This window comes from Haemaphysalis longicornis, unplaced genomic scaffold (assembly GCF_048455015.1).
Source record: "Haemaphysalis longicornis isolate Haplotype H1 unplaced genomic scaffold, Haemaphysalis longicornis Haplotype H1 scaffold_3, whole genome shotgun sequence".
NCBI classification, from domain to species: Eukaryota; Metazoa; Arthropoda; class Arachnida; order Ixodida; family Ixodidae; genus Haemaphysalis; species Haemaphysalis longicornis.
The window spans coordinates 58,796,800-58,811,432 of NW_027526335.1; the positions used below are offsets into that span (position 1 = coordinate 58,796,800).

General features: G+C 46.0%; 1 protein-coding gene across 2 annotated transcripts in view; it reads right to left on the reverse strand.

Moving 5' to 3' along the window:
• Positions 1–14,633, reverse strand: part of LOC144173266 (uncharacterized) — a 107,619-nt gene that overhangs the window by 1,599 nt on the left and 91,387 nt on the right. For both annotated transcript variants that reach the window (XM_077701753.1, XM_077701752.1), the window contains exon 4: positions 2,437–2,650. In XM_077701753.1, the coding sequence (XP_077557879.1) occupies positions 2,437–2,650 (214 nt within the window). The remainder of the gene's footprint in view (positions 1–2,436; positions 2,651–14,633) is intronic.

Consider the following 14,633-nt stretch of genomic DNA (forward strand, 5'->3'; position numbering starts at 1 on the left):
TGCTTTTTAGCTACATGTGCTATCGTGATTGGTTTGTGTTGTATACGCTTCACGTACCCAACGCAAACGGCTAGCAGTAATTTCCCCAAAATTATTTGCAATCATTTATTTCGGTGAGTACCGAACTAAGTGATCTGCCCTTCCTGGAAACGCATTAAGCACAGCTACCGTGTGCAGATTGGTACATTGACTTGACCAGGTTACACACAAGTTGTGTGTCAAGTCTTTACTCGCGTTATTGCGGCGGCCTACGTGATGTTTTTCACTTGGGGACCGGTTTCCTTGAGGTAAAGATGCAATAAAAATGGTTTGTATTCTGGCGTCTGCTTTTTATGTTACTGTGATTCGAGGAATGAGAAGTGAACGGAGGCACAATTTTTTTTACCAAACTTCGACAAGAAAATCTGTACATTAAAAAGAAGTTTGTGACTGTGCGTCCTTTTTTTCAAGCATCCCACTTTAAAACTTCACCCTCATTTTTCTTTCCGCAATGTTGTCAATCTTGTGCGGCTACTTTATCCCGAGCGCACGTGGGCAATAGCACCTGAAGTTTAGAAAACAACAATAGCTCGTCCGCGCAGCTAAGAAGCGCACACACAAGTATCCACGAAAAACATTTCAGGCTCTTTCAACTGGCTTTATCTGCGCACAGCAAATAAAAAAAAAAAAAAAACTGCACGAGGACGAGCGTCGGAAACAGACGACGCAATTTGACCATTAGGCCCAGTGGCCACCAGACATAAAAAAAAGATGGCTCAAGATGGACGCCCGACGCTTCCTCCTGCCCATCGTACGCGCCTTTCTTTGCAAGCCAACCATCTCTCTTTTCCGGCCTCGGCGGTCGCGTTTCTAGCCGGGTTCTCGGCTCCCTTGTCTTTCTATCCTTTTTTTTTTTTCCATGCAGCCCCAAGTCCGGCGTTCTCCCTTGCATAGCACGGCCCCCTCTTCCGCGTGTCCCGCCCGACACTAATGGAAACAGACGAGGCACAGCGCACAGCGGTCTGCCGGACGCTCCTCCCAGCTCACTCCGGCGGACAACGTCGCCATTTGCGCGGCCGCGCCATGACGTCACCGCTTTTGGAGCACACGGGATGAGAGATGAGTGCCGGCGTCGGAAAGTTGTCTGGCCAGCCCAATTCCTCTCATTCGTTGCTGGCTGAAGAGAGAACACTGGTCGACTCCGGAGGTTTACACTCCAGTCCTGTTCCTCGCTTTACGCTGGAACGATTACCGCTCCTTTTTAGGCTGTGAGAAATACTGCGTTTAACAGAAAGAAACATCTCTTCCAGAACAAGTCAAATGTATATCTCTCTAACATGTTTTTTTCTTCGTCGTCAGTTCATTAAGTATCCGCTTTACACGGATTCCCTACGCAACGACGAAAAAAAAAAAAAAAGCAGTCGGCGCGAGGCTACGATGCAACAAGCGTTGAACAGGGCACAGCATGTGTAGTGCACTATAGGGTAGGAGACGAGTTCGTTCATTTTTAAGTGCGAATGCACTTCTTAAGCGACCCTGAACCTGCGTCCACCGGCGATGTCCGCATAGCATACCCACGTGGGGGATTGGCCAGGAATCTCCTCGTCTTCCTTGGCAACGGGGGGAGATGGGCGCGCGCTGCCTGGCCGCTGACATGGCACATACCCGCGTGGGGGATTGGCCAGGAATCGGGCGTGAGAAGGGCTAATGCACCCGCTTAAAGGAGTACTGACACGAAATTTCAAAGCTGAGATCCGCTCTAGCAATCAAGTACAACGACAACACAAATAGGTGTCTGTGAATAAATGCATCTTTCTTTCTTTGTAGTTGTGTGTGTGTGTGTGTGTGTGTGTGTGTGTGATCTCTCTTTCGCGAACATTACCGAACCGCGCAAATTCAACTCGTGCATTCGCACTTTCACATTCTTCCCCTCGGGGAAATGCGGGGAATTTTTTAATGAAGTCTCTTCCTTAAACCTTTCGGTATTCGCTTTTACACCCTCTCCGTTCTTTCCGTCAGTGCATTGTTGGAGGAATCTGGCGTGTTGCTACCGCACAGCTAGTAAATTTCCAGATACCCGTGTGTTGCCTGAATGTCACTACATCTCGTATGCTGGTTACTCAGTGAGAGCCATGTAAATATAAGTAATATTAAAATGCTGATCAAAAAGGTTAGTCGCTCTTTTTTGTCATGAGCTCCGTTTATGACATTGTCATTTAAATTATTCTATAGCTGGTAATCCAAGTCGCATAGTAAAGGGAACAATCCAATGGCGAAGACTTGGCCCATGCAGGACGACGTTTGTTTTCGTTTGTTTTTTTAAAATGTGCTTTGAAGCTCCAAATTTGTGAGCTGTTTTATTACCGTCTGTCTGTAATAAAATGGCAAAGGTTACGAAGCCGACATTTATGTGCTAGTACCAAGTAATGAATTTAGGCGTCTAAGAGTTCACCCTACCGTTAAGGTGTTTCACGTCTTGCGACTGGAGCATTATTTTGACGTCCTTGGAATCCTTGGCGCTCGACGTGTGCGTCGTCGAGTCCGCTGTGGTACTGATGGGGGACGTGTTGATGCCGGCGTCGGATCCCGACGTCGAGGAGGCGGACGACTGCTTCTGCTGGTTGAGCCGCTCTTGCTTGCGGAACTTGGCTCTCCGATTTTGAAACCACACCTGCGCAGGAAGAACGAGGGGGCTGTTAACGAATGTGACACGCTTTCAGCGAAGTGGGCACATGGAAGCGTTGGCGCTACAGAACGAAATACTTGGCGGTTATTTCTCAGCCCTTTAGCTTTATGTCTACCCGCCGCGGTGGCTCAGTGGCTAAGGCGTGGCGCTGCTGAGCACGAGGTAGGTCGTGGGTTCGATTCCCGGGTGCGGCGGCAGCTTTTCTGATGGAGGCAAATAGCAAAAACGCCCGTGTGTACGAGATTTCGGCGCACGTTAAAGATCCCCAGGTGGTCAAAATTAATCATAATCAGGAGCCCTCCACTACGGCGCGCCTCATCGCCTGCGTTGGGTCACCGCGTTAAACCGTACAATAATCATTATTTCTTTGTGGAAACAAACTATTAGAGCTTAAAATACGATAATATATATATATATATATATATATATATATATATATATATATATATATATATATATATATAAATATATATATATATATATATATATATAATGTTAACGGGGGTTAAAAAGAAGGTCTCCTTCACCCCGTGTAGTCCGAGTGGCGCTGGTTACCACCCCCAAGCACAGGAAACAAATATACCTTAACATACATACTCCAGAAAGTGGAGGGAAAAATATCCGGGAGCGTAGTGGTCATCGCACCAGGCGTGTAATCTGGAGGTCGTGGTTCCGGATCCCACCCGGCGGGCAGTTTTTTCTCCACTTGCTTTCTGTCTTTCCAAATTCCTTATCTGTTTCAATGACCTACCACCTCCTCCCATTTGCTTTCCGAGATTTTTTTGACTGCTAACCCTTATATATATATATATATATATATATATATATATATATATATATATATATATATATATATATATATATATATATATATATATATCAGCGTGTCGAACCGAAAAGATGCCGGTTTGTTAGCTGAACCGGTTCGCAAACCGGTTCGATGAGTTGATTTATCAGTTAAGTGAAAAAAAAAAGATTTAGCAGTTTAAAACGACAGTTAAATCAAAATAAAAACAAAACTATCAAGACACAGCTGTTTCCCAATAACAGTGGTGCTATTTCAAAGCAAACATTAAACGAGATATTAGGAAGACAGCTGAAGTAGTGATAATTCACCAGCTACTTTGCTGTCCAGACCTTATGTTGTCCTAGCGGCTGTACATAAAGCCGCCGCCAAGAGATATGATGGTTGAATATATTTTCTGCCCTTTATTTTTTGTTGCAATCACAATACTCGCTATAGAATCGCCCATCACGGAAACCGCCAAACCTTAGAGTTGGGCCTGCGTGCTGGCCCGTTTAAACACCAGCGTTTAATATCAGTGGCGCACATTTTTTTTATCATTTGTAGAACAAGGAAAAAAATCCTACAACAGCCACGGAAATGCTACCGATGAATTCAAATATTTGGTCACCTAGAATAATTTGTTAGCTGTCACCTTTTCGAAGTTGTAAGCCACAATTTTGTTAAAAGTAAGTTTCTGTTAACGCTGATTCATTGCATCGAAGAGGCTCACGAGAACGGTTTAACTTAAATTGAGGACGACACAGCGAGCAATCGAACGGAACATTATGTGGGACGTTAAGGGACAAGAAGAGAGTGGAGTGGGTCAGGAAACAAGCGCGTGTCTTTGACATATTAGTAAAAATTAAGAAGAAGAAATGGACGTGGGCAGGGCATGTAATTCGACGGCAAGATAACCGCTGGTCATTAAAGGTTACAGAGTGGATCCCTAGAGAAGGCAAGCGTTGCAGGGGGCGGCAGGAAGTTAGGTGGGTAGGTGAGATCAAGAAGTTCGCGCGGATAAATTGGTCGCAGACAGGACCGGAACAATTGGAGATCTATGAGAGAGGCCTTTGCCCTGCAGTGGGCGTAGACAGGCTGATGATGATTCGTTGCATTATTGCTCTGACCACTGGAAGGCATTTTGCAATCTTTCCCGAGGCGGCTTGCAGATCCCGCCACCGCCGCCTCGAGTTGATGACGAAAAGCTGGTGGAAGTCTACAATGCTGAAGATTACTTTGCACCCACAACTCACCGCAAAGAAGACGACGACATCTTGGATGCATATGACCACGATTACTAGCACCGCAACAATGCAAATAAAGAATGATCCTGAAACAACTATGTGTCTGGCAATGCTCCCCTACAACAGCTTCGCCATTGAAGTCTTGCTCGTGAGTGCAATTTTCCCCGAATTTTTTAGATGCGAAGCATATCTACGGGCAGAACGGCGTGTGTGCACCCTTTATGGAAACTCTAAATACCTACACGGCTTACAAAACTTGTTGCTGAGCTAGTTGGTATACTTACTTAAAGAAAGTAGAAAACGTGGCGCAAACATGATTTGATTGATTGTAGGGTTTAACGCGCCGACGCAACGCAGGCGATGAGGCTCGCTGTAGTGGAGGGCTCCGGATTAATTTTGTCCATCTGGGGATCTTGAACGTGCGCCGAAATCTCGAGCACATGGGCGTTTTTGCTTTTCACCTCCATCAGAAAAGCGGCTGCCGTGGCCGGGAATCGAACCCGCGACCTCGTGCTCAGCAGCGCAACGCCTTAGCCACTGAGCCACCGCGGCGGGTAGGTTCGATTTCTCCCACGTGGATGAAATCGGCGCGGGCCCATGCGCCCGACACAAAGAAATGCTGCGGCCAACACGATCATTGCGGATGACTCGAGCTCATGTACGACACCGATAGCTTAGTGAGGCTAGAAAGAGTATTGGATATGATCGGGAATCTGCCTGCCTGATCTGTTAAAATTCTGTTCTGCAACATAAACGAAGCCACTTTTAGTATTTTAGTTACACAGAATGATACAGCAATAAATGAGCGTTTTTGCAAGTTTTTTATGAACAAAACAATCTTTTGTTCGCGCTCAATTTTCAATCGAAGGTCCCATATTTGTGGCATATTTTCATTAACACCAAGAACGGCGATGAGATTTACCCGCTTACTAAAAAAAAACTGAAGTAAAAACGAATTTCATTTATTGGACAGCGGGCGGCCATCTTGAAAAAATGACCGTCTTAAAACGGCGAAGCACCTGGCTTTAACGAAACACACGATGCGCGAAGCGCGGAATGGCGGCCATATTTTATTCTACGCTGTATCCACTTTAAAGTAGTAATGTGTGATCACCCAACAAATGAGGGACTAAAATAAACGGATCTGCCGCCGAGTTTGGCTGCGCCATCCATCGAACCCGCGACCTCGTGCTCAGCAGCGCAACGCACGGGGCGCAAACTAGACGTGGACGAAGAAAACAAGGTAAGACAGATACAGGCGCCTACATCTGTCTTACCTTGTTTTCTTCGTCCCCGTCTAGTTCGCGCCACGTTTTCTTCTTTCTTTAACTACACGGCTGGCAACTTCAGCTAGACAGGCGCTACACAGCAGTATACAATTTCCATAGAGTTACGATTGTTTATGGCATCAAACGTTCACTTTGAAACTGCCCTTTTTCTACTGCATTGTGTGTAATTTAACCTTAGATTTGACCTTTTGTATTTTGTACAAAAGAATCGGATATATGCAAATTTTAGGCACGTAGATATATCATTGTTCGCTGTCTTAGAAACCCGCGAGGAGCATGGCTGACAGGGCGACATTCTCGCGCTGTGCACACTCCAGTACCGACATGATGCAAGGTGTTTACACTTGTAACCAAATTAGCGGTCAACATCTTGGGAGTGTTTCGCAAAAAAATTGAAAGAGCGCTTTCTTTTAATCTGGGGATGAACGACGTAAGACTTTTGTCGTTTTCCCCCTAACTACACACTTTAAATTGGGCGAAGATTAGTTGTTATGGTGCCAACGCGGGGATTAAAATTGGCATTTATGCAGAACATATATTTCTTCCAAATCTGATATAGATATATATATATATATATATATATATATATATATATATATATATATATATATATATATATATATATATATATATATATATATATATATATATATATATATATATATATATATATATATATATATATATATATATATATGTGAGAGAAGGAGAGAAAACTTTATTCAGTGCAGTGGCCCGATAGTTTGGGAAGTCGCTATCACGTCGTGGAGAATCGGGCAGATAGGGCTCCTCTCTCACGCTGTACACGTCCAGGAACAAAATGATGCAACATGTTTTTGATGGCAATTTAAGTACATGTAACCGCCTTCATCTGGGAAGAATTTTCGAAAAATTGAAGATGTATTTTTTTTTTGTTTGCGCCTGAACTTAGTGTTTTTCAGTGTTTTGTTCAAACTTGCGTGCCCGTTGCACCTTAACCGTATTTTATGCAATATACTATTCAGTGTGTTTGACTAGAAGTGTAAGGAGCACACGTGAGTAAATTTTGAAGGTTGTAACTTACATACTTTTTGTAATGTTTAGGCTCAAAATATGAAAAAAATTGGGCTCTGACCCGAATTCGAAAATTTATTGCGAAATATCTATAATTATCTCAGCAATCAAACTTCGCTAGAAAAATGTAAACCAGGTGTAAATTTAGCGTAATGTGTATGAATTGCACCTTATAAATATTTTCGTAGATACACATCGCTAAAGTTTGCCGAGGCGCACAGGCAGGCAGCGGCGTGGGTCCACCCTGTCGCGTTCCAAAATTTTTTACAGTTAGACAAAATTTTTCCAGAGGAAATATTGGTGAATCTGGGCATTACAATAATCAAGCAATGATGTAAAAAAATTTAAGCAAATTGAAGAGGTAGACCAGCCACCCTTCGTTCGATCTTATCTGAAATCACCCAACACGAATGTGCGTGCACAATGAAGGTGTCAACCGGTTAACCCACGGCCGTCGTTCTGTCTGCTACTTTGCAGAATATTATAGCAGATTTTGCCATTGCAAACTGAGAAGGTAACTTGACGCGCAAAACACGAGATAGAACTTTTTTGGGGGGGAGCCGCTCTTGAATTCGTCGACAGCAGTACTCCCCCATCCGGAACTAATAGCAGAAGAAGTAGACTAGCGAGTTGGGCAGTCAGTAAAATCGCACCTGCGAAAACAAACCAGAACAAACCGAAAACAAACAAACAAATGCAGAACAAGCAGAAAGGATAAGCGCTGGGCGAATGGGACAATGCGGGACCGGCCTGCCTTTCTGCATGGGTAATCTGCTTTAGTGCTGTTTTTACTTCCAAGAGGAAATACGAGTACCTACAAGGTCGAGAGATGCAGTTTCTTGCGAAAGGAATAAGTTCGCGCCTTTCGCTAACAGTTTTCCTTGCTATATGTGTTATTATTTGTATCTGTAAAATAACGGATGTTGTTCGCTCTACCGTCCTAAAAAACAGACAATTATACTAGGCACCACGGCACTCGCTTCCTTTGCATTGATGTCACGTTTGGTTGTGAAAGGTCGGACAAAAAAAAAGTATAAAGCACTATTCACATTTTAGTGTTTTGCTTATTTGATTTTACTTATTTTACGCCTAATAATTTAAAACCAAATTATGGACCTTTTCTTTTTTCTTGTTTTTTTTTTTCGTGTAAAAAAATTTTAAACATTGCATAGCACGTTCGATGCCCGTGCTACAACTCTGCTCCGAAGCGCAGCTTATGTTGCAGGGCGGCAGCGTAATCTAAACCACCTGTGAATATTTAACGTGCTTCCAAATTTCGTGCTTCCATATAGACGTTCTCGTTTTCCGTCTACTTATTAAAAATGGTCGCGGGGAACTTCGATCGAGCCCGCATACTCGTGGTCAGGACAGAAAAGTAAAACATGTCAATATCTCCCATTGTAACTGTACTGTGCACTGTACAGGTAAGCGCTATCCCCTGTGTGTCTCGGTTTCTATCAGTCTGTAAAGGCTGATGATTGATGATTGACGATTGCTATCGGTTTCCCCTTTGTAGCGGGGTGATGACATGTCATCTTACCAAAAAGGACTAATATACCTATGTTTTACACTCTTGGTTTAATACTAGCGCTGCTTAGGGCAGGCACAACAAGCTTATTATAAGTGAGCCTGTGAGCACAAGTGAGTGAGCACAAAAAACTTATTATAAAAGCAAAAAGGCATCTGAATACTACCTCCCCCCTCCCCCAGTAGAGTCAGGAATAGTTTTTTTAGGTTTGTGAAGATACAATACGAGTACCGAAATACAAGATAGGGCAGTCATTACTAAGTTTTCACTGCTAGCAGAACTGCTGCGCCTCCCAAGTTCACGCCGCAAGCATTGTCGTTGAATTTAATAATGATTGTCAATTTCATATTCAATTTCAATTTCAATGATTGTCAATCGCATACAGACTGAGTCATGCGTAACTTCACTTCTCACGATATTACCTCGCGACAGCTGGAAAGGCAAATAATTAAGATTTACCACACACGTCGCATACGGCATGCCAGATAAAAAAAATAAAAAAAGGCCGCATAACAAATTCTCTGCGAAAGTTTCCCGGCAACAGTCACCTCGAAACTTTCCTTTCAGGCTTGCTTCAGAGCTCACGCAGCTATGCTCCATACCACTGCGAACTTCTCCAAGGACGGCCTCACTCGCGGCTCTCCCAAAGGATTCCCCGTGGGCTCGCTGCTGTTCGCCGTGAGCGAGAGAGAGACCGCGCCAGCGCGAGATAAGTGCCGTTGACAGCGCGAGCATTCCGGGTCTGGTGGCACCGACGAGACAGCCGCCGCAGTAGCGTCGTCCTACGCATAGCCGGAATGCAGGCGCAGGGGCCGGCAGTTTTTTGGCTCCAAATCGAATTAACCGCACACTGGTGGAAGCCAGGTTTTGAGGAGGCGCGCGCGCACACACGCACCGTGCGACAGGGGACAGACGCTGGAGTGTGTCCAATGTTTAGAGAATGGGCGTCTGGCCCGCTCGTGCGCGTCGCATGCCATTTTCCGCGCATCCTCCACCTATGCCCATCAACGCGCGCGTTTACATGGTGCTTGGTGGGCGTCCCTCGGCGTCTTTTCCCGCAAACTTTTCGTTAACTGAACTAACAATGGCACGGGGAAACGTTTGGTTTCCGTGGAGTACTTGCAGCTACACGTACGAAGGGGGAACGCTGAAAAAGCAAAATTTCACCGACGGTACTTTTTTCGCGCCGCATCCAGAGTCCCTCTACGTTGGATTTGTGAACCGAAGAAAGTCGGAGTAAGTCCTCAGGTTAACATTGATTTTGGGTTTGGGGGATCTAAAATGAGCGGAGCATTTGTTACGAGTAAGTATTGTGGTCTCGAAGAGAGAGACAGAAAACATTTCAATGAGCTCAAAAGGGAGAGTGGAACCCTATAATTCGGGAATCGATGCGTTGCCCTAGCCGTCCTGGCCCGTGTCACCAGGAAAGTATGGTCCTCCGGTAGACATCTGGTCAACGGTGTCTCCCACAGCTTAAAAAAGGAATTGGTGGTGAGGGGGGTGGGGCTGGGTTGGGAGCGCATTCCACTATTATATTCTGGAGGGTACTTAGCTGTAGACAAAATTTGCATAGAGTGGTGTACTGTCTGGGAAACAATAAATTCACTCGAACCGGGTGTACGCACGTCCATGCTTGTAATTGTCGGAGTGTTATTTCCTGAGTTTGGCTGAAGGATGGGTGAGAGCACGGGAACTTTCTTCTGGTGGTCCGGCAAAACTAAGTAATGTTCTGATAGGTTAGAAGTGGCGTCGGAGCTGCGGTGATCTCGGGGCTCAGTGGGCCAGTCTGTGAGCCTGTTGGTGGGCGAAGTTGCCCGTTACAGAGGCATGGGCAGGTGCCAAACGATCGCCACTCGGTGAGATGAACGGTAGTGTTGAAGTACCCGTAGGGTCGTTGGTGCTACTCTCCCTTAAAGGAAACTGCGGCAGGCTGCTTGAGAGTAAGTGATGACGACTTTGCTGGGGCATTGGATGAGGGCTATGGCAATGGCGAGTTCTTCGGCGTTTCGAGGGTAGGTCGTGCGGATGGACGCGCATGAAATTAAATGGTTTTCGGACGTTGTCACTGCAACCAAGGTTTTTTTTTTCTGTCAGCGTAGCTCGCAGCATCGGTGTAGGACACGTCAGAGCGATTGCCATGTAAACGTTTGTGGGCTTGGCTGCGGACGGTCCTGCGCTCGGGATGGAGGTCGGGGTTCACATTCTTCGGTATAGAAGTCGTACCGAAATATCTTTACACCAGTCGTCTGAGAAAGGGGCCAGGTGGGTTTGTTCCGCACAAGGCCAGTTGATGCATTCAAGAACAAAGCGGCCTGCTTGAATGTGTGTCAGATGGAGGCGCTGACTTGTTAGATGACCTTCAATGAGTTTGTAGCGACACCATCGCCATCGTCTCCATCATTACAGGATCATCATCAGCGGTCCTGGTACTGGCTTGTGAGCGGTTCTACGGGACACAGATGGAACGTCGAGTCAGCAGCTGGGCGGCCGCTTGTTCTGACCGGGCCTACGCGACCTTCATAAATGTAGGAAGCTTCATCAGCATCACCAACCGAGCCTGCTCCTTACTAGTTCTTCGATGGTGTTGTGAAGACCCAATTGAAGAAGCTTGGTTGTCGAGGTACTCATGGGGAGCCCGAGGGCTTGTATAAATGCTTTCTGAATGATCCTGTTAAGTGTGTCAATGTCAGATTTGGTTAGGGCCATGTATGGGGCCACATAGGTGAGGCGAGAAATGACAAAAACTTGAGTTAGCCTCATTGTGTCATTTTCTTTCATCCCCGCTGTCGATTAGTGACCCGCCTAATCATATGCACGACTTGGTCAAACATATTACGTAGCTCTGACAAGGCAAAGTCGTTTGGGGTATTGGCTTGTATTGCAAGGCCTAATGTCTTGAGTGAGTGGCTAGGTTTGATCGAATGGCCATCAAGAGATATTTCGATTGGCTCGACGTGATTGAGTGGGGGTGTTTCCGGGTGATGATAAGTTCTGATTTCTGCGCTGAACAATGCAAGCCACAAGCCTCGGCGTAACGGTTGACTTCTTCGGTGGCAAGCTGCAGTGTGTCCTGCAGCCCTCCGAGAGAGTCGGTGTCAGTCCAGAGGGCGACGTCGTCTGCATACAGTGCGTGGTAAAGATTGGGTATCTGCTCTAGCTGTCCTGGTAGACCCAGTAAATCAATATTGAAGAGAAGCGGAGATAATATCCAGCCTTGCGGTGTACCGCGACTGCCAAGAAAGATTGGTTTGGAGTTTATATCTCCAATTTTGAGTACAGCCTGGTGGCCTATGAGGAAGTCTGATATGTAGGAATAAATGCGGTTGTCACAGTCAATCTTTTTAAAGCGGGAAAGAAGGCTCCTGTAGAAGGCTTCTTTTAGGTCGAGGGACAAAATGGCTCGAGGGGAGTGGCGAGTGGCAGGTGCAATTATCTCTTTTTTGAGTCGCAACATAATATCCTAGGTACTTAAATGTTGTCGAAATTGGAACATCGTTTTGGGCAATTGGTTGGTGTCTTGTAGGTATGGCTGCAGCCTTTTGAGTATAATGCGTTCCGGAAGCTTCCCTACACAAGAGGTAAGGGAAATGGGCTGGAGATTGTCATTGTGTGGGGATTTTCCAGCTTTAGGAATAAGGCGGACTTCGGCAGTTTTCCATTGAATAAATAGGCGAACAGAGGTCCAGAATTCATTGAGGTGTTCAAGCAGGATGGCAAGTTCAACGTTACCTAAATTGGCCAGGAGCTTTTAGGCTACTTGGTCAGGATCCGGGTCACACTCCTTTTGTTGCTTTCAGCCAGGTCTGCTTCCAGTTCAAAAAACTTGGATATATCGGTCCAGGTCTGTGTTAGGGGTACCAGGGTAGGGTGGCGGAGGGGAAAGATCTCTGTTCGGATGTGTTCGGCCGTTAAGCCTTGAATGAGCTGTTCTGAAGTGCCGGGGTAAGCGTGAATGCTGCGAGCCAAGTTTTTATTTGATTCCCCCTTGCTTTTTAGGGGGTCAATAAGATACCGAAGTGTGTTCCAAGTTTTGCGGGAGGTCAGAGGGACCTGGAGGCTGTCGCAAAGCTGCAGCCAATTTTCTTTGCTTAACGACTGTGTGTACTCCACTGCCTGTTGAGTGAGAAGTGAGATCCGCCTGCGGAGCTTCAGATTGTGAAGCTGGCGTTTCCATCTACGGATAAGGCTATGGCGCGCTTCCCAAAAGTTCAACCACCTCGCGTCCACACAAGGAGTCGTGGTTACAGCTCGCGCATGAGCTTGTAATGTCTCAAGAAGTTCGTCTATCCTTGAAGTGTAGGAATGATCAGGGTTTGGCGAGTGATTGCATAAGGCTTTCCGGAAATTATTCTAGTTCGTAACCCGAGCTTTTTCTAATTGTGCCTTGTAGTCCCGGTTACGCAAGAGGAGGGCGGGAGCGCCGCATTTTACTCTACCCGGCCGCTACTTGTCGCGTTTAATGGCGCCTCTCCCAACGCCTCTTCGGCCGTCACATCACGTTAGTGCGCGATACCCGTCAGGTTGTCCACCTCCAGACTACATCTAGGCCAGAGTACTTTCCAGTAGCGGCTTAGGATCGCTCAATGTGACACGTAAAAGCCGTTCTTTACGGCTCATATTGCTTTGCTTCTTCAACAGGTCAGCCGAAGCGCATCATAGTTTGTGCGCGCTTGCGCCTGCTGCTTGCTGGCAGTCAACCACGAGCGTGAACGGTCTGCAGTGAGCTGACAATAAGCCTGCGTTAAAGCTTATGTTGGTCGACACTTCCGAATTTTATACAAGATCATAAAACCGCTCATTATCTTTCCAGCCAAAGGAGCAAGGTCAACATCGTTATATCTATAGCCACTCCGGTTGGAGCTACGGCTAGTAAAGGCAACTCGAAGAAACTTCCCGATTTTCTCGACGTCGTTCTTAGAATAGTATATTTTCCATGTTTTGCCCTGGTAACAGTTTGCTTTACCAAATGTCACTAACAATCGACATTCCTGCGAAACGCGGAAAAATCGCTGATTGAAAGAATTATTGAGTCAATGAATTGACGAAATTACACCAGCTTACAGTTCTTTTCAGCGATTTATTGAGTTTCACAGTAACTAGAAATTATTGTAGACACAAATGAGATATATTCAAGGCTTTCTTATTTACAATCAACTCCACATCTTTTTGCTTAAGGTGAATATGGCTACAATGTACCAAAGCACACTGACAAAAAAGTAATGAATACATGCAAGTTTTTTTTTTATTATTTACAATAAAATCCACATCTTTGCCGCCGTGCTTACAGTAGCTTAGCTCGCTTGCGCGCGGACTTAACCTGCACATTCAAGGCACGTTCTCGCTGTAGGAATCTAGAATATACATGCATGCGCGTCACCAAACACGATTTGATGACGTGCGCAGTGAGTTCCTCAGAGTGAATGTCGCACCCTACCCGCTCAAGGGACATTTTACTGAGTTCTTCCGAAATGAACCAAAACAAATCCCCAAGGACCTGCTTCACCTCTGACAACTAGTGTTATTGCCATTGATGGTGTGTACATACCATTTGACGATTTCCTGTTCATGAAAATGGCGGTCGCACACTTTGGACTTTGTCGAAAGCACCTTATCAGCACGCGGGATGGCCTTATTCTATAGCGAGCGAATAGCCGCATCTTTCGGAGACCAGAAGAAATGCCTGTCCGTGTTGCTCTTGTTGCTGCTATAGCCACTGGTACACCCGGGAATGAAGCAGGTCGGCATTGTCTGCCTCATCCTCACACGCAGAGGCCCACATCAATCGAATACAGTCGCTGAAAAAGCACTAAATGTGCCTTTATAAGGGCATCACGCATTCAGCACTACTGAGAACGACCGCGCGACGCCGGAGACCGGGGCACTGAATACGCCGGCTACTGCGAGTACTGCTCTTCGGCAAAAAAGGACCCGGAAGAACCACACATAAACTGTAACCTACCGTGGTGATGTGTTTAAAGGTGAAGGGTAGAAGCCTCAAACGGTGGCCGTCGGAGCCCAGGTCAAGCTCCGGCGGATGGGCTCCCTGTCTGTCTACCAGGCAGGGAGC